Below are 20,399 nucleotides of genomic sequence, written 5' to 3' on the forward strand. Positions count from 1 at the left end.
CAATGACGTAATATCCGCGTTATCCCTGGTTTCCGCTTGTACTGCCATAGTAACCATGGCGACAGACGTGGACAACTGCGTTACGTCTAGCGGCACTCTCACGCTGTTGTTGTTTCGTTCAAACATTATGGACCGAGGATCTAAAACGAAATAAAATTATATAAAATGAAATAAAACGAGGATCAATATCGGCGTGGTATTTTCGAGATGCCGAGAGCTCCACGTCCGCGACTAACTTCGACTTGACAGAGACGCCACTCTTGCATGTACTTTATTAGACAGGTGAGCAAATGTACATAAAATGAATCAATGTTATCATAGCTCAACATGATGAAATGTTAGAATATGATCAGTATGTTATTCCGATGTTGATCTAGCTTACTCCTTGTCTTATATAGCCAACAAACTAACACATAGAATAACATTATAACTTTCAACACACTCAAATGCTGTTTAGTATAATAGTGTAGACCAAGTGAATCAGCGCTGTGTTACTTCACAAGTTTAATTCGTCGAATAAACTGACCTGTGTCAGTAATTCAGCACTTGCGGGTAGTTCGGTAGAATGAAATGTCCTTATTCCTTTATATCCACGGGACTCGCGTGTGGCGCTGATATATATCTGTCTCTCATTAGCAATTGTGACCTGCTTCATACCACAGTCATGTAAAAAAAATCAATGTATTCACTCATCCATAAACATTATTAGATCCATCGGCATGACGACAAGTTCCATAATTCCGCTTAGCATCATCCACCTATGCCTTTGTTATTGTAAGAGGTTAGCGACCCCTAGCGGCAAAACCAAAATTACATATTTAAACGATTTTTCTTGGGAAAAAAAGTCTTCATGCTTTAAAATAGAATGTAACTACACCCTTTCTTCATGTAGTATATGCAGATCCATGAATATGCTAATTAGCCCCGCCTCCACTCACTCTCACCAGCTCAGAGATCTACTCTGTGAACTTACTGAGGTAAAAGCTGCACAATGGTATCGCTCTTTACAACATCGGACACATAATGGTAATTAATATGATTAGCCTTTTGCTTGACTATGTTATCAAACAGCTAATAATGTGTTGCTAATGTTACACAAACCATGTTCCCGTTCGCCATCTCGGAGTCAGACAGCTGCCTTCTAACAATCAATATCCTTAGAAACGCTTGAACAACTTAGAATATCAGTGGAGAAAGGCATATAGTTCATCATAACATCGTAATATACATCATATTGCTAAATCTACCTGATTTTTCATATCAACAGAAAAATATACCGGGATAACCTGGCTTCTCTTAAGACTCCCCTGCTTCAGAGCATAATTAATGATATGCTAAAGCCCACCCGCACGTCGAGGTGATTGGTTACAAGGTAGTTTGTGACGTAAGAAACACCAGCGATTTTAAACCGTGTTTTTGAGACTGTCTTTGGTTCACTGTATTTTTAAAGAGAAAATACTCAGCAATGGTGTTGACTTATAAATTTGCATATGGTTGGTCTTAAAGCATATTATAAACACCACATAGACATATAAACAGCATTTAAAACTTGATTTTCACCACAGGGTGTCTTTAAGAGATCAAAATGCTGTTTCTTCTATTTGGATCGATTCCAGGTTCAGTTGATATCAGAAATGGTATTATCTCTTGATATTGCTATGATATAATTGCATTATATAACTGAATCGTGTGGGCCTGGTCAAGTGTAATATTTAGTGTTCTCTGCACAATATTTAATAGTTCATTTTATGCTGCCATTGTGTTTTATGCTCAACCACTGAAAACATCCATTTATAGCGTGCACCAGATGTGCTGATTATCTCACATGAGTGCACACACACATACACACTCACATTGGTGATGCTCTCTTTATCCCTCACACATTCTGCATCCCGCACATGCCGTGTCACCTTCACCTGCACACACACTTTACTTTATACACCTCCATGCTTCTTTTACATGAGGTGAAATCAGATTCCCTGATCACTCGGGTACATGATTTTTGTACATGTACCTCTACTGAAAGGCTCAAGAATCCCTTCATCGACATCAAACCAGAAATGAGTTCGTTTTTAAGGCATGTCTGGTATTTTTTTGGTAAATACATCACCATACTTCCCCAGTTAATTGATTACATTAAATGGAAAAAAATTGTATTACATGTTTTCTAAAATGTTGTTTGAATATGCAAATTAGGTATCTAATTAAATATTCACTAATTTGCATACATTTCCAGATAAAGTCAGGTTAAAAATCTTAAAAATCTTGTTTCATTTTGTTGACTTATTAGAGTCAGAGGTTTTTACTGAATTGACGTCTCTTTTTTATCACTCCATAAATCAGAAAATTCTGTCAACAGCCAGAAAGAAAAAAAAATCAATATATCACCATGTTTTTAAGAATAAAATGATGTATAAAATCAGGCAAATGATAAATGAACAAACCCCTCTGTAAAAACCTTCAGAATATATATATAGGAATTAAAACAATATTTTTGGCCATAGTGTCTTGCCTTAAAAAAAGAATACGTGTTAAATAAAAAAATCATGACAATAATTGCAATTAATTATTTGAATGTGTTGACAACTCAAAAAAAAATGTAATGAGCAATTTCAGTTTTAAAGCAAAATCAAAAATGTTCCAAGAACCCCCTGCAACCTGCTGAAGTAACCCCTGGGGAACGTTTACCCCCGGTTGAGAATCCCTGATCTACATAATAATCTCTCTCTCACACACACACACACACACACACACACACATGCATGTTGATGTTGTGGATGTAGGAATATCAACAGCATAAAGAGAGCAAATCCCCTTGGCTCTTGCTCCCCCACTGGGCTCAGTCATCCAGAAAGCATGAGACACAAATGTTGAAGGGAGTTGTGGTAAACAATGAGTGGTGTATCTGCCCATAGCAGAACATCCAGAAGGGACCTTTGTAAATCTGATTCACTGTTATGCAACGGCATGACCAAATATAAAATTGTTAATGTTTTAAACATGAGAGGACAGGGAGAGACATCTTGTGCATATTCATTGAAAATGTCTAGATTAGACTTAACTTAATTATGTAGAGTAGTTAGCATCTAACCAGAAATGGAAATAGTAATATATTGTGCAAAAAATGCAAATAGTGTAAAGAAGGCAAGAGAACAGCACTGTGCAGATGAAAAGGGATATAAATATAGAAAAGGGGCACTGTGATGATAGTGTATGAATGTGTATAAATAGAGAAATAGCAAAAATAGTAAACATCTACAAGGACATGATTGATGTAGTAATAATAATAAGGTATAATATAATGCAAGGTAAACCTGTACAAAATATGTCAAATATTATTTTATAGTTTTTACAAGCAAAAAAAACCCTAATTTGACATAACTTTACAATAAAATTACATATAAGGCAATATGTTCTACCATTTGCAGTTTTTCCACTGTATGTGATAAGGTAACTAGTAACCGGTTTTTACTGTAGCATTTTTACAGGGTTTTTTTTTCTATAAGTTACAACCATTTTTTACAGTGTGGATGGAACATTATTATTGCAGTCACACACTCACACATCCAGTTCCTTTTATAAGGCAAGAAATCAAAACAAACCTTAAGGCTTATGTGGTTTGGGGCGGCAGTGGTTCATGTTGGTTGTCTACAAACCGGAAGGTTGGTTCACTTAATTATTCCACCTGACCAAGTGTCGAGGTGTCCATGAGCAAGACACCGTCGGTGTATGAATGTGTATGAATGGGTGAATGTGAGGCAAAATGTAAAGCGCTTTGGTGGCCATTGGGTCTGTGAAAGCGCTATATAAATGCAGTCCATTTATGTGTGGATTATACTTGTATAGGAGAATATATGAAGGCAGCATGCCATATGATATAATATAATACTTATAATATGAATATGAATAATGTGCGTTAAAATGAACCCATTGCCATGCTGGTTTCGTGTTGATGAAGTGGGAATTGAGCCTCACATGTGAGGATACGCTGATGCAGATCACTAGAGCTGTTGCTGTGATATTTCTGCCCTCTTGTGGCTGATTTGTAAACTGCACAGCAAAGCACAAACTCATTGGATTATATAATTTTTGATGCCATGACCTTAATTTCTAACATTGGTTGACTGACTCACTGCTTACATTTGTATCACATGTTGCATTCATGCAGTTTACCTCACATTTTTAGAACAACAATAATAACAATACGCTGTAAAACACTAGCGTTAAAAAGTTTGGGGTCATTTTTTATGTTTTTGAAAAGTCTTATATTCAGCAAAACTGTATTTATTTGATCAAACATACAGTACAGTAAAATACAGTAAAACAGGAATCTTGTGAAATATTATTACAATTTAAAATAACTGTTATATTTTAATATATTTTTTAAAATGTAATTGATTCCTGTGATGGCAAAGCTGAATTTTCAGCATCATTACTCCAGTCTTCAGGGTCACATGATCCTTCAGAAATCATTCTATGTTGATTTGGTGCTCAAGAAACATTTCTTATGATTGTCACTGTTGAAAACAACTATTCTGCTTCATATTCAGGATTCTTTGATGAATAGAATTAATTTGAAACATTAATTTGAAACAGAAATCTTTTGTAACATTAAAAATGGCTTTACTGTCATGCACTTTTGATCAATTCAATGAATCCTTGCTGAATAACAGTGTTAATTTCTTTCCAAAAGTAAATTATACTGACCAATAGTGTATGTTTCATACAAACATTTATAATGAAAAAAATAAATGAATGATTACAATTATTATTAAACATGTATTTTTATTACATCAACATTTTTGTATTAAAATAGCAAGAACTGAAGTGACTTTTTTTTATCATTAAAAATGTAATTTCTACTGCATGTACAGGATATGTCCTCTTTGCCCTACAGTGTATTTAAAAGTATTATATCTTCCGGAAAGGACAAACTCATTTTTGGCATAAGGCAAAAAAAAAAAGAAACATTCAGGGGTCATATATATACACACACACACACACACACACACACCTTTATAGGCTACCTTGACTATATGGTGGAATAAATCTTTCACCTCACTCAGATTTCTACTGAAAGCACATATATATGTTCATGCTTGCACAAAGACACACTTGCCTGCCCCAAGGGTGTAATTCAAAAAACGATTTTTCATGATGAAGCCCCCTATGTGTCATTACCATTATTCTGTTTCTCTCTTGCTCACTCTCTTCCCCTTTCTGCCCTTCTCACAAAGGCTAAAATAGTCTGCATTCCATCGCTTACATGTATATCTTACATGCACATACAATGTTTTTCAGAGCTCATGCTGCATATGTTTCTGTGTGTGTGTTTGCCACAGTGCTAATGCAGTGAACAGCAGAGACGGTCTGGACACAGAAACTGGAAGTGAGTCTGTTCTCCGCCACCGCAGAGAGCGGGAACGAGAAAGGACAAGACGGAGGAGAGATGAATGTGAGTGTAGCTACAAGATTATGTCTAAATACTGGACTTTTATCATAATCAGGGTTCCTGCAAGTTTTCCATTTCAAAATTCTATACTTTTCCAGACTCAAATTTCACACCATATTTAACCGAAAATCGTACTGTCTGATTTAGATAATCGCTTGCTCCTTTATCAGTTGCTGGTTTGGCTTATGGTAAAGACAAACAGGTGCGCGTAATGAAAATGTGCGCCTTGAAACTTTTGCCATAAAAACACTCTGCTTGTACGATAATTATTATTATATATATTTGTTTTAATTCTTAATTTTATATTTAGAAAACTGAAATGGAGCAATAGTTTAGAAACACTATATATATATATTATATACTTATCCAGACTTGGAAATGACTCAAATCTGTACTTTTCCATACTGTGTAGGAACCCTGCATAGGTGACCAAATCCCTGCTGTACATGCCACTTTATTTTGCATTCGTACACAAAGTTGATATAATCATGGCTTGATCCTACTCTGAGCATGACAAATGTTTTACGCCCTCTTATGTAGGATATTTGCCTCATTGGTGTGCTAAATATATTCGTCTTTTCAAACTGAGGTCAAAAAGTCACCTCTTTTTGTGTATGTTTATAGTGGTGTTTTCATCTTTGTCTTTTTGTGTATGCATTTGTTTGTTTTTAGCTCATTTATAAAGTCTTAATTTATCCATAATTACCTACCATGACAGACTGAAACGACTTCATCTTTTTTAAATGTGTTCTCACATTAATATTACGGAAGAATACAAATAAAGCAATCTGTCATTTAAATGACATTTGCATACACTCTCGTAGTACATTTTGTTTCTCTTCTTTCTTTGTTTCTGTATTTGTTCTTGAGCTTCCATTGATTGTTTGCACAATACTTAACTGCACAAATAAAGACACATTAATACAATGTACAATGGCACTTTTTTTTTGGTAAAATACTTATTTACAACAACAGGCGTTAACAGAGCAGAATCACACACCCTTCCTGTCGTCTATTCAACATAGTCCTCACCCTTACAAAACAAATGCTTTCTCACACGCAAACACACCCAGACCTCTCAGAATAATTTATCTGTGTTTGTGATGGTAGCGCAGGTCTCTCTGTTGGCCCATTAGTTCCCGCTGATCATTAATCAGTGTGGCTTAATTAGCTGGCCAGTCTGGAGACAGTGTCAGTGGTGACAGTGCAACACTCCTTGAGTTCAGAATTAATAGGACAAAAAGGAGAAAAAAATATTAGGTTTACAAGATGCACTGTTCCTCTGGGAATAGCCAGGCGGTAGCTAGGGATTCTGGGCCCCTGACTGAATTTTGTGCTGTGGCCCTTTCCTATTTGCCAACAAAATGCAAAGCAGGAATGTGGATTTATTTATTTATTTATTTTCCTTTTTCCTTTTCTTTTTTTTTATGCTAAACACACAACACAAAGAAATTTACTTATATAACATACTAATCAGAGCCGGACAGTAACGGAGTACATTTACTTGAGTACAGTACTTAAGTACAATTTTGAGGGATCTGTACTTTACTCGAGTATCATTTTTGGGGAGTACTCATGACTTTACTCAAGTACATTTGAGAGGCAAATATTGTACTCTTTACTCCACTACATTTCTATCCATAACCGTGAGTACCCGTTACTACTTCTAAAAAGAAAAATCTCAGAAACCCTCAATTTGTTGTTTCCCTCTCAAACGTAATTTGATTGTGCAGGCGCCACTGATTGGGACAGCCTATCAGCAATCACCTTCAGCTTTCCGCCAAAGTCAACTCCATGGTCAGATTTAGATAAGAGACGAAACCATGGACGAAACAATGGATGAAGAGATGCAGCAGGTCCATCCCGGGATTGTGCCAACCCGTGGCCCCACCTTGCCAGACTATTTTAATTTTCTGAACAAGTTAATGATAGTTTTCGCTTTAAGTGTTTGCTGTGTTTACCAAAACAGAACTTCATCACCGCCTACAAAAATTCATCCTCCAACTTTTTAACATTAGAAAATGTACTCTTGATACTCAAGTACTTTTAAAAACAAGTACTTCAGTACTTTTACTTAAGTAGACATCTGACTGTAGTACTTTTACTTGTACTTGAGTAAAATTTAGCAAGGGGTATCTGTACTTTTACTCAAGTAATGAAGCTGTGTACTCTGTCCGCCTCTGATACTAATACAGATAGGTTAAAAAAATGCATAAAATAAAGAAATAAAAAGTAAAAAGATAAAAATCAAATAAAAGACAACAGTGGGATGTGGCTTTATGCACCCTACACAGACAATATGTTATGGGCAACAAATCCAGTTTTTGTCATTTCCAGATTTAGGCTACAACATTTGTTGTAGCTATATTACAATATTTAGTAGGCTGTTAAATACAAAAATGTAGCTGTCCTGTCCTGAAAGACTCAGATGTATGTTTAGACAACATGGAAAACAGTTAGTCAGGCGAAACAAACAGTTATTTATTTATTTATTTCCACATGCTAACGTCACACTTCAGACTATATTTTATCCTCAAATTTCTGTTTAGAGGCTTTTGTCACCCCTCGACGCGGGGAAACTTTGCCTCGTAAATTATAATTGCACAGTAGGCTACATGATGATTATTTTCACGCTCGAGCAGAGAATGCAAAAATCGAAATCGTCGCGCGCTCATTGTCGACGCGCTGCTGTTGATGAATGACAGTGCGCGTCTGGTGAGAGCGCGAGCAGAAGGGGAGGATAATAAATTCATATCGCGCGCTCCCGCGGGAGTTCTTCTGTCTGTGTAGTAGTTTATTTGTGTGCACCGGCGGAGAGAAGCTCTTCTGTCGTTAGCGCTTTCTGAGGTAAGGCGACTTTTTATTTTATTTTAAAATAAACAAAATTCGGGTAGGCTATTCATTTCATATGTTTTGTAGTGCTATTGCTAAATATTAATTTATCAGAAAGACATGCGTAATTGGCTTGTATTTTGTTAAGAGCAAGTGAAAATATTATCTATTATAAAGAAAAAAATGTTATCTAGTATACAGAATGCTAGACTTGTTAAACTGCAGCAAATATAATAAAATAAAATAAAATAGTTTTCTTAATCGGTATATTTTTACAATATTTAAAAAAATATTGATTTAATTTTTTTTTCATAATTGGCTTGTTTTCGTATCCTATATTTTAATTTTTTAAAACTCATTTTTATTATTTTACGTTAAACTAAATTTGTAAGAATGAAATAAAGGAAACTATAAATTAACTAAAATTTTAACCAGCATGTGAAGAATTATTTTTTCAATAGATTGCAACATAATATGCCCTTGTGCATCACATGTAATATATTGTTATATTATCCTGCTAAACGTGATATATCTGTAGTCTGGGTTTAAATAGGCTGCTTACACAAATAGTGGTGATGTATTGAGTACTTTGTTTCCATTTCGTTGCCTGAAGTCAAACATGGCTCTGTAATGGATTGCCTAGTTTGCTAGATGTAGATGTGCATTAAGCTATATCGCCATCTTTTGTAGCTTGTTTGCTCTACATCTGTAGTCTGAATAAAAACACAGAATATAAATGATATTTAAACATATTTTGTTCTCCATTAGTCTTGTGCTTTTACTTTCCCCCACATCTCCTTTGTTCTACTGCCTGTCTTTTGTTAATCAAACTTTCATCAAACTAATTTAGTAATGACTGCAAGTGCAAGATAAATAAAGTGCTGCCTTAAAATTCAAAAGACTGGCATGTGAGTGAGCATATCAGACAGTATGAGAGAGCGATATCAGCCTGGTGAAAGAAGCACTGGCAGCCCAACTCTCCTGGAGTGTTTCGGGTTCCACCAGAGGCGATACCAAAAGCCCGGCTCACTGAGATGCCACCGCCTCACCAGAGCCTTCCAGCCAATCAGATGCCACCCTGAGGCAGAGCCACGCCCACAGGAGTGTATGTTTTCCTCTTTTTAAGTTTGTCGCTCAAGGTGCGATCAAGCCATGAATATATCCAAATATATGGTTCTCTTTGTTAGTGTTTTGTTTTTTCAACAAGGCATTCACAAGCTCGCTGTGTGCATGATTGTTCTTAGTCCCGCGTGTGAACGGTCACACAAAAGCCGAGCGGGTGGTGAGGGACTCGGCCATGGGCTGTGACAGTGGGTCTATGATGAGCAGTGAGCTGGAGTCAAGCTCCTTCATTGACAGCGAGGAGGATGAGGATGCTAGCAGGTTTGGAATGATATAAAGCATAAACTTTTTGACACTTTGCTTTTACTGTGTGCTAGACTTCTAACTGACTTATTCAGTCTTGGCTCAGATTGTATTCAATAATCTATCTGTTCTTCTCTTCTATGTTTGTCTCTCTCAGGCTGAGCAATTCCACAGAGCAGAGCTCTTCTTTTCAGTTAATGAAGAGACATAAGCGCAGGCGCCGGCGACACAAAGTGGCTAAAATCGACAGGGTTAGAAATGTGTGTGTGCTTGCTTGTGTGCACCTACTTAACCATATATTGGGGACAAATTTGCATCCAGAAAAGAGCTAAATCTGACAAAACATCCCAAAACCTTAGGGCTAGGGTGTGGGTTAGGTTATACTATTTATAAATAACTATATAAAAAACAATAGAGGTCTATGTTTCAATTCAGCCAGGTAAATGTGTGTGTGTGTGTGTGTATATATATGTATACATGTATTTGACTTCTTAGGGTTTCATGTATCTCCTTTGCTTTCGTATCCACAGTCATCTTCCTTCAGTAGTATCACAGATTCAACCATGAGCCTCAACATCATCACAGTTACCCTCAATATGGGTAAGATCAGCTTGCCTTTTACATGTACACGTACAGTGTGACACAAATTCATCACGTCCGTGTTCTCTCTTGTTTGCACAGAGAAATACAACTTTCTCGGCATCAGTATAGTGGGCCAAAGTAACGATAGAGGAGATGGTGGCATCTACATCGGCTCTATCATGAAGGGAGGAGCGGTGGCAGCAGATGGGAGAATAGAGCCAGGCGACATGCTGCTGCAGGTACATTGTAGTCTGCAATGGCACTTCTTGAGAATATTCATTTCTGTTTGTGATCAATTTAGTCTGGTTTTAACAATTTTGGAACATAATTGTTTTTTGTAAACATTGACAGTATAAAAAAGACATTCCAAAGAGGCTGTTATTGAAGCATGCAACATTAAATACTATATGAGCAGAACATCTGCTTTTTGAAAACTTGTGTCCCCCAGCAACACACAGCGGTGTGGCGTTATTGAATGATTTACTATTTTTGAACGAATCGGGTGAGTTTTTCAATGACCCATTCATAAACTCGTGCTGAATTCGGAACCGCTTTCTAGCATACTACTCTTACTTTTTTCCTATATCATTCTATGGCAAAATTAGTAAGAGTAGTATGTTAGTATGTGGTTCCGAAATCAGCATCAGTGGACACTTGCTTCTTTCATGAATAAATCAGCTGGTTTGAACGAATCAGTTGAATGAATGATTCTATGATTCACTTATTACGACTTTCCTTCACCTACTGGCGGTTTTAGTTTCATAATAGTATCATTTCATTTTTCCCAACATATTTCTATATTCAAAATGTAATATTTAGACCAAACAAATTTGGTTCCCATTGACTTCCATTGCATTTTTGACCATACAATGGAAGTCAGTGGGAACCAAAACTGTTTGGTTACCAACATTCTTCAAATTTTTCATTTTTGGGTGGACTATCCCTTTAAAAACACTTAATAGATCAGTTTTTCAGTTCGAATAGCAGATTAGTGTAATACAGTGGATTGGTTCCGCCAGTGGTGTATTAAAGTGATATAACACTGCAGGGACATACTTACTTACATTCGTTTTTAATGATGAGATTTGGCCTCTTGCTCTGTGGCTTTAGTAGTGATTGTCTCTGGATCCAAATACAGCCTTCAAATGCCTCCAGTAGCTGCTGATCCCCGTTGAGTGGCAGATTACAGTTATAGTTATGGATTAGACTGCGTATTTATATCGGCATTGCACAGTTTGGCACACTGATATTATTAACATTACCTTAAGGTAATTACCTTAAGATCAGTTAAATGCAAATTATTTTGCTGCTTTTATTTACAGAAACTTAGAAGGTCCCAGTTGACCTTGGTATGAATTTCTCACAGAGGCTCTGCTCTGCCTTAATGCTAACATGTGTGTATGCCACATTTTGACTTGCAGGTAAATGATGTGAACTTTGAGAACATGAGCAATGACGATGCTGTCAGGATCCTCAGAGAGATTGTCTCAAAGAATGGGTAAGAATAAACATGTCTGAATTGTAACATTGGACATGAGGCTTAGATGTAAATGTGTTTTAACTAACCATTGTACTCGTCTTCTGTAGTCCTATCAGTCTCACTGTTGCCAAATGCTGGGACCCTTCGCCTCGCAGTTACTTTACAATACCCAGAGGTCAATACACACAAACTCTTTATCTACGCTTCTTTCAGATAAACATAAGCTAGGTATGGAGATACTTGTCCATCTTATCTGACTTATCTGACCTGTTTTTTCCCTCCCAAAGCTGAACCAGTAAGACCCATTGACCCGGCTGCATGGATTTCCCACACTACTGCACTAACAGGATCTTACCCACAAAACGGTACAGTCTTTTCTCTCTGACAGATCACAGCATCTCTTTTTTTTGTTGAAAAGCATGATCCTAATCATCCTGTTGTCCTTCACAGAGTTTGACGATCTCCCTCTTACAGTGGGAAAAACAGACATGGCCACCATTGTAAAGGTGATGCAGGTCCCAGACTCAGGACTAGAGATAAGGGACAGGATGTGGCTCAAGATTACTATATCTAATGCTGTAATAGGTAAGATGTCTTTTGCGTTCATCACCTTTGAAAATATCTCACTCATGTTATTAATGTTGATAATGTTTTAAAAATGTGTAAAGCAGTGTTATTTTAGTATTGAGATACTATTATATTTTTAGTAATATTTTGAAGGAGATATTGTTTTATAATTTTTATATGTATATATTTATAATTTAATATGTATAATACTTTTTTATACATTTTTATTTTAGTTTTTTTAGTTATTGTGGCACATCAAGTCACATCACAGTCATACTTTATATTAGATGTGTAACTACTATATACTTACATCAAAAAATAATTGTTAGGTACAATGTGTACTCATTGTGTTCATGTTGAATTGCAAAACACTTGCGCTGATATTGAGGTGGGATACTGGTAAGGTTAGTTACAGGTTTGGTGGTATGGGTAGGTTTAAGGGTTGGTTAATGGGTAATGGAAGAGTCAGCAGTGTAATGATAAATGTAATTACAGGAATTAATTACAGCTGTATTACATGCAGGTATTTTTTCAATATAAGTACTATGTGTATGTATACAATAAGTGCATTGTATCAAATGATTAATTGAAATGAATACACTTATCATACATTTTAAGGTGTCTTTGTTACACTATAATTATACATTTAAGTACTCAGTAATATTAAGTAACTACATGTACTTACTAAAGGGTTATGATTAGGGATTGGTTTGGTTTAGGGTTAGTTGCATGTAATTATAGTTATTACTATAGTAACTATATGTAACATATGTAACAATAACACTGTAAAATAAAGTGTTACCTTGAAATGTTAGTACATAGTAGACAAAGATACTTCATATAAAGTGGGAGCTGTAAAACTTTTTTTGTTTATATTTTATTTTATTTCTTAACTTACCTTTTATTTTATTTAAAGTTACAAAAAAATGTTTTTTTTTTTTATGGTTTTATTTAACTATAATAACTGTGGTGTATAGGTATTCATCTGTCTGTATCTGGCATGTTACAGGAGGTGATGTAGTAGACTGGCTGTACTCACGGGTTGAAGGATTCAAAGACCGGCGTGATGCTAGGAAATATGCCAGCAGCCTGCTCAAACACGGCTATCTGAGACACACTGTCAACAAGATCACCTTCTCTGAACAGTGTTACTACACATTTGGAGATCTCTGCCAAAGTACAACACATCTCTACATTTCCTTCATGCTTTTTATTTATCCTTACAAACAAAATGTTTCCACCTCTTTATAATTTCCACCTTTGTTCTTAGACATGGCTACGCTAAACTTGAATGAGGGATCGAGTGGTGCCGGTTCAGAGCAGGACACATTGGCCCCTCTCCCCCCTCCGTCTACTAACCCATGGCCCATGGGCGGCCAGCCCTTCCCCTATCCACCCTTCTCCACAGCGCCCTCTGGTTTCCCACCAGGATATTCCGACCCCTGCCACAGTTTCCACAGTGGCAGTGCAGGAAGTCATCACAGTGAGGGTAAGTAGGGAAAGGTCATCCTTGACTTCATATTACTGGATCACAGTTAGACATTCCAAAATAAATCTCAGCCTAGTTCAGTACTGAAATGATAAGATCGCTCATATATAAACATTATTTCAGGCTGTTGTAAATGTATGAAACAGTTGATCCTGCATTATGCATTTGCTTGCACTCTATCCAGCTGGTTTTGAAAGCAAGAATTAAGATTTTTTTTTTTAAGTATTGTCCTCAAATATGGTCGGCCCATTTTAGGTGTCTTAGTCCCTAGTTTAAAACCTTTCAAGCAAATCTTCTTCATTTTTGGCCACATTTTAAAAAATGATCCCCATCAGCTGACATCAGCTCATCATGATTTCATCTGGCATATACATCTCATTCTCTAGTGCTTTTTGCCTTCAACGCTGATGCAGTGCACAAACACGTCCGTCTCAATCCACTGCTTCACATTAACCTTCACCTGTTGCTCATTTCACACATGCCATGCACTAGCTCAGTGAAAATGTCAGGAAGGAAACTCAGCAGCCTGTTGTGTGTGTTTGAGTTGCTGTAAAGAGCAGTTAGAGTGATCTGTCATCTCTTGAGTGAAGGTTCGGATGTGTTGTGTGGTTTGAAACTTATGGATAGGCCCATGAAAGCAGTCAAACAAAATCAAACTAGGGCAGATATGGAAAAACATTTTAAATATTTAAGTACATGGATTTTATGTACTATATATACACTACCGTTCAAAAGTTTTGGGTCGATACAATTCTTTAATGTTTTACTCTTATGCATTTATTTGATCAAAATTAAAAACCATAATAATGTGAAATATTGTTAATAAAGCCATTGCTCCAGTCTTCGGTCCCATAATCCTTCAGAAATTAGGGATGGGCACGTTGATACTATAGTATCCATATATCGATACTCATAACAAGTATTGATTTATTTGATATCGATTCCTTGAAAAAATATCCATATTAAAATGATAATTATACAAAATGTGGGTTTCTGCATCACATTCAAATGTTTCCAGCACTTTTTGTTAATGTTTGTTTTTAAACATATTTAGCTGGCCTGTGTCACGTGACGTGTCACACGAGATACACTTCTGCATTAAACTGAGAGAGATGGAGAGAATGGCTGAAAGGAAACATAACATGGTGTGGTGTTACATTTCACCTGTAGAAAAAAAACAGCAAGATGCCATGGTATATGATACATGGTATATTATTTTATTTTATACATATTTATGTTAAAATAATTTTAATTACTTGATTATTATTTAATCCCAATATTAAAATACAAGATTACGTTTACACCTATTGTTGTCCACATTTTTATTTAATTGTGCTCATATTTGCTTTTGTGGTAAATTTGTAATTAATGGCCAGTATGTGTCATGTAGATGTGATTTGACTTTTAAGTATGAAAATGAACATTATTTTGAAAAAGCACATACTGATTTAAGAAATTATCAGTATCGTTAAAACTGTAACAAAAAGTATCGGTATCATATCGAATGAGAATAAGTTTGGTATTGACCATCCCTATCAGAAATCATTCTAATAAACATTTCTTATTATTATCAATGTTGAAAGCAGTTGTGCTAATAAATATTTTTGTGAAATTATAAAAAAAAATCAGGATTCTTTGATGAATATAAAGTTCAAAAGAGCTACATTTATTTGAAATAGAAATCTTTTGTAATATTTTAAATGTTTTTTTTACTGCCACTTTTGATCAATTTAATGCATTCTTGCTGAATAACAGTATTAAAATCTTACTGACTTTGAACGGTATTGTCTATTTTCAATAGATATGACATGCGATGTCAAAAGTATACTCGATGGACTGACTCAGTTTAGTATATCTATGTATTAGACAGTTACACTGATAATATTATTCAAACAATGATATTAACATGAAATAAAGAAAATGCTGGCTGCTCTAAATTCATTTTTGACCTTTATTACCAACTGAAAATAATAATATACTAATAATCATTTGATTTAATTGAGTTAATGTAATTGAACAATAAATGAAGGCTAATTTTTTAAATATTTGTATTAATATGTTACTTAAATAATTAAATAAATCAGTTTGTTCAATAGAATTCAAATCTTTACTGTGGTATCGAAATTGGTATCTAGTATCGTGAAATTTCAGCACAACTGTTATCGACTATCGAATTTCGCTTTCCTGATGACCCTGGATTTCACAATATTTCATGTCATCGCAACATGTAAATAGATATCTTACATGTGAGCGCATATAAGATATTATTTTAACTGAGCAGATTCCAGATGAAATTCCAGTAGTGCATTCAGGCTGAGAGGATGAACTGTACTTGATAGAGCTTCTGGTAATAAGACAGACAGACAGACGGCATAACTGTGTTGTTTCCTGTTCGTTTCTGCTGGGCAATGGCAGACTGATGGAGGAGGTAGTCCCAACCCTGGGGTGTCCGGTAAGGCAGCCTCCTTCCCTCTCTTTCTCTCTCTCTCTCTCCCTCTCTCTCTCTCTCTCTCTCTCTCTCTTACGGTCATGTCTCCCTCCTTGACTGGGGTATTTCTGTTGCTGGATTTGTCCTGCTGCCTCGCCTCTCGTCTCTGTATTTCTCAGCATGTCATGTGTTGTGGATAAAGCGGCCACACAAATGAACTGCATACACAATAGTTTGGGAATAAACATGACAAAATCAATGTAGATCCCATATGTGTATGTAGAAAGCTTTGCCATGCCTGTTATGTAAGAGTGAAATGATGTGGCTTTTGTTTGAAGTTTGACTCTTTTAAATTCAGGATGCAGCACCTCATGAACTCATTTGCATAGTCATTTGACTCCAGTGTCATGTCATCCAGCTCTTTAATTGCCATCATTTTTTCATCATATTTTAATCATTCTCTTTGAAACATGGAACATAGCATGAAGGAACGAAGTGTGAGAAATGCAGAACATTTGTCATTATATGTTAGTGAGGGATGGAGTGCTTCTCTGACTTTATGAGCTGTTACTTCAGTTGCTGAAGGATGAAGCACTGATTAGTTCTAGATCAGAGCTTCTCAAATGGTCTTCCTGAAAGATACAGATATTACGTGTCTTCACAGTAACTAAATTGTTCAAGTCAAACATTACCATTTATTAATATTAACAAATATTGCATAGGTCTGACAATATGCAACAATATTAATGACATAATTATTATTGAGTATTCACCGTGCAAAACACATCGTGGTCAACATAAATCATGTATATACTTTATAGCAAGTGAAACCTGTATTATTATAGTCTAATTCGCATTTATTTATGTATTTTTTCATTTTGCATAGTGTTGTTTATGGTTTTCGGGGTTGAAGCCACATCACAAATGTTCCTTCTTGTTATCTGCATAATTTGGTTAGCTTCAAAATTAAAACACTGAGTTTCACTGGACAGAGCCTTACAACAAAATATGTGTCTTCTTTTTTAAAAAAATTATATACACTACTGTTTAAAGGTTTGGGGTCAGTAGATTGTTTTTCTTTTTATTATATTTTTCATTAAATAAATGCAGCCTTGAGTGAACATGAGAGACTTCTTTCAAATACAATTTTTTAAAAATCGTACCGACCCCAAACTTTTGAAAGGTACTGTAGTTACTTGAATGTTATTATTTGCATTCAGTATTTGTTTTCCCTGCTGTCCTCAACCAGACATACCTGAAGCAAATGTTTTGGTCATTGCATAGAAGTTTACTATGGAAACTTTTGTTTTACCTTCTGTAAAAAGCATGTAAAAAATAAAATGCATTAGGCTGATTTCTTTCTTTCCTTTGTTCTCCATATAGCCATGTCAACTTCTGTTTATTTTCCAGGAAGTCGAAGCAGTAGTTCCAACCCTAGCGTTGGGAGGAGCCAGCGGCCCGTGCCGAGGGACAAGGACCGCAAAGCAGCAGGCAGCGGCGGCAGCGAATCGGATTCAGGCAACAGAGCAGGTGGGAGGCGGGTTGAGCGTTCAGCCAGCCAGTTGAGCCACCGTAGCCATACTCTCTCATCTCGCAGCCACACTCATTCCCGAGTCCCTTCCCAGCACAGCCGCACGTCCTTCTCCTACAGCCACACTCCCTTCTCCAAGTACGGCCACACCTCCTGTGCACTCAGCGAACGGAGCCACGCCTCCTCTTACGGGCCCCCAGGCCTGCCTCCTCCCTACAGCCTGGCCAGATTGACCCCTAAGGGTGCTATCAGCAGCGGGCCCCCTGGGGCCCCACCAGTGAGGGAGATAGGGACCGTACCACCCGAACTCACCGCTAGTCGCCAGTCCTTCCAGCATGCCATGGGAAACCCTTGTGAGTTTTTTGTGGACATAATGTAATCTGATGAACAAATAATATAATCAATTCTGTAATCTCACATGATGAGTGCCATAAATACATGCTCACTTTCACCAACAGCACATGTGGCCGTACTGTAGTCAAAGGTTTGTGTGAAAGATTGAGGATCATTTGTTAAGATAATCATGTGTTGAGCAGAGGGAAAATACCTGCATACACTACTATTCTTAAGGGTCTGTAAGATTTTGTAATGTTTTTGAAAGAAGTCTCTTCTTCTCACCAAGGCTGCATTTATGTGATCAAAAATACAGTAATATTGTGAATAATAACTGTTTTCTTTTTTCTCTGTGATGGCAAAGCTGAATTTTCAGCATCATTACTCCAGTCTTCAGGGTCACATGATCCCTCAGAAATCATAATAATATGCTGATTTGGTGCTCAAGAAACCTTTCTTATTATTATCAATGCTGTAAACAGTTGTGCTGCTTAATATTTTTGTGGAAACCATCATAACTGTTTTCACAATTCTTTAATGTATAGAAAGTTCAGCATTGATTTGAAACAGAAATCTTTTGTAACATTATAAATGTATTTACTGTCATTTTTGATCAATTTAATGCATCCTTGTTAAATTATAGTATTCATTTAATAGTGTTCATTTCTTTAGAAGAAAAAAAAAACTTACTGACCCCAAACTTTTGAAAGTATCTGAAAGTAAGGCAACCCAACAAAGCACCCAATTTTTCTGTCACCATAAAATAAAAATCAAACTAATGTTTGGTAATGGCTAATGTTACATTACACATTAGGCTCAGCACAAAATTTAAGACCAGTATTAACCATTTTAGCAATAAAATAACACACCAGCAGGCACATTTTTAATCCTAGATTAGCAAAAGGTAAAGACAATCAGACAATGCCCTCTGCTGGTCAGGAGCTGTTAGTCCTTTCCAAAGCTGTCCATGAAGAGACTAGGCTACTGATCATCACCTTTAAGATCCAGCAACAGTCAAACAAGTATTTTCATGTTGTGTTTGGTCCTTTTCAAATGTTATTTAAAACAATCTTTATATTGTAGTTTCATTTTTTGGTGCACATGATTAATGCTTAAAGCTCTTGTGCATTACAAGCTGTCTGGGAGGGTGGCAGAGACTGGAGGAATTAATCATTTTGACACGTTTCCAATTGTTACTAGGTTGGAAACATGGTAGCATGACACTGTTATGACTCTCTTGGCTATGAAACACTAGCTAGAAAAATGTATTTTCAGGAAATAAAAAAGATATCAGGGTAAATTCAAAAGCAGCACTTATGGTGTGGATGCACAAAACAAATTGGCGCTTGCTGAACGTCTGAAATTAGTAATATTTTCTTACATAAGATGTTCTTAAATATTGACTTTTGCCCCTGGAATAATGTGTCAGTTGTATGATGTGATATCTCGTGCTGGTAACCTGTTCATCAGTGTCTCAAAGAGAACATGTTTGCTCAAAAAGCTTGTATAAGGTAACTAAATGAAGGAGACCACTTAGCACATGGACTGTGTGTACTACTGTATGTGTAGTATTTAACCATTTGAGGACTGTCGCTCAAGATAAAGACTGTCAAATTGGCACTTTTACAAGATCTGATCTGCGCTTTTATGGTGAATCGCCATCTTTAGATGTGTTGTATAATTTTTTGTCTTAGGAAGACTGGGTAAAAACTGCTGTACATAGTTCATTTTTATTGTATATATGAAAATAGATAATTGTATATAGTATATGTACAGAGCTTCTGGTCATGCCTTTTTTGTATTTATGTAAGATATAAATTGGACTCTTGTGTATTTGTAATTTTAAAGCAGTTTTCTAAATCTCATTTTGTTTGTGTTGTATTTGTCTGACCATCTGTAAGTGAAACTGTCTGAAATAAACGATTAATCTTAACTTCCGGCTCATTTTCATTTGCCAGGCACTGAAATAGACGATTACCTTTACAATTTCAGAATTTCTTAATCTGATTCTGAAATATGCATTACCATTTTTGAAAGAAGTCTCTTATGTTCACCAAGGCTGCATTTATCTGATCAAAAATAAAGTAAAAACTAATATTGTGAAATATTATTACAATTTAAAATAACTGTTTTCTATTTAAATATGTTTATTCCTGTGAACTTCTTTGTTATTATCAATGTTGAAAACTGCTGTGCTGCTTAATATATTTGAGGAAACATTTTTTAGGATGAATAGAAAGTTCTAATTTACAGAATTTGTATGGAATAGAAATAATTTGTCACATGTTTTTACTTTGATTAATGCATCCTTGCGGATTAAAAGTTTGTCCAAAAAAAGAA

General features: G+C 35.9%; 1 protein-coding gene across 2 annotated transcripts in view; it reads left to right on the plus strand.

Annotated features, from left to right (window-relative positions):
* The window catches only part of dvl1b (dishevelled segment polarity protein 1b), a 32,946-nt gene extending 12,960 nt beyond the window's left edge, over positions 1-19,986 (plus strand). Inside the window, exons 4-15 of one of the 2 annotated variants that reach the window (XM_056244492.1) lie at positions 5,343-5,455; positions 9,529-9,667; positions 9,807-9,909; positions 10,180-10,249; positions 10,331-10,470; positions 11,653-11,729; positions 11,819-11,886; positions 11,999-12,076; positions 12,162-12,296; positions 13,288-13,455; positions 13,549-13,767; positions 17,606-19,986. In XM_056244492.1, coding sequence (XP_056100467.1) covers positions 5,343-5,455; positions 9,529-9,667; positions 9,807-9,909; positions 10,180-10,249; positions 10,331-10,470; positions 11,653-11,729; positions 11,819-11,886; positions 11,999-12,076; positions 12,162-12,296; positions 13,288-13,455; positions 13,549-13,767; positions 17,606-18,105 — 1,810 coding nt within the window. In that variant the 3' untranslated portion in view covers positions 18,106-19,986. The remainder of the gene's footprint in view (positions 1-5,342; positions 5,456-9,528; positions 9,668-9,806; positions 9,910-10,179; positions 10,250-10,330; positions 10,471-11,652; positions 11,730-11,818; positions 11,887-11,998; positions 12,077-12,161; positions 12,297-13,287; positions 13,456-13,548; positions 13,768-17,605) is intronic. The other variant, XM_056244493.1, reaches the window with a different exon arrangement.
* Positions 19,987-20,399: the final 413 nt, after the last annotated feature.

This window comes from Rhinichthys klamathensis, unplaced genomic scaffold (genome assembly GCF_029890125.1).
Source record: "Rhinichthys klamathensis goyatoka isolate OS25496 unplaced genomic scaffold, OSU_Roscu_1.1 h1tg000989l_1, whole genome shotgun sequence".
NCBI classification, from domain to species: Eukaryota; Metazoa; Chordata; class Actinopteri; order Cypriniformes; family Leuciscidae; genus Rhinichthys; species Rhinichthys klamathensis.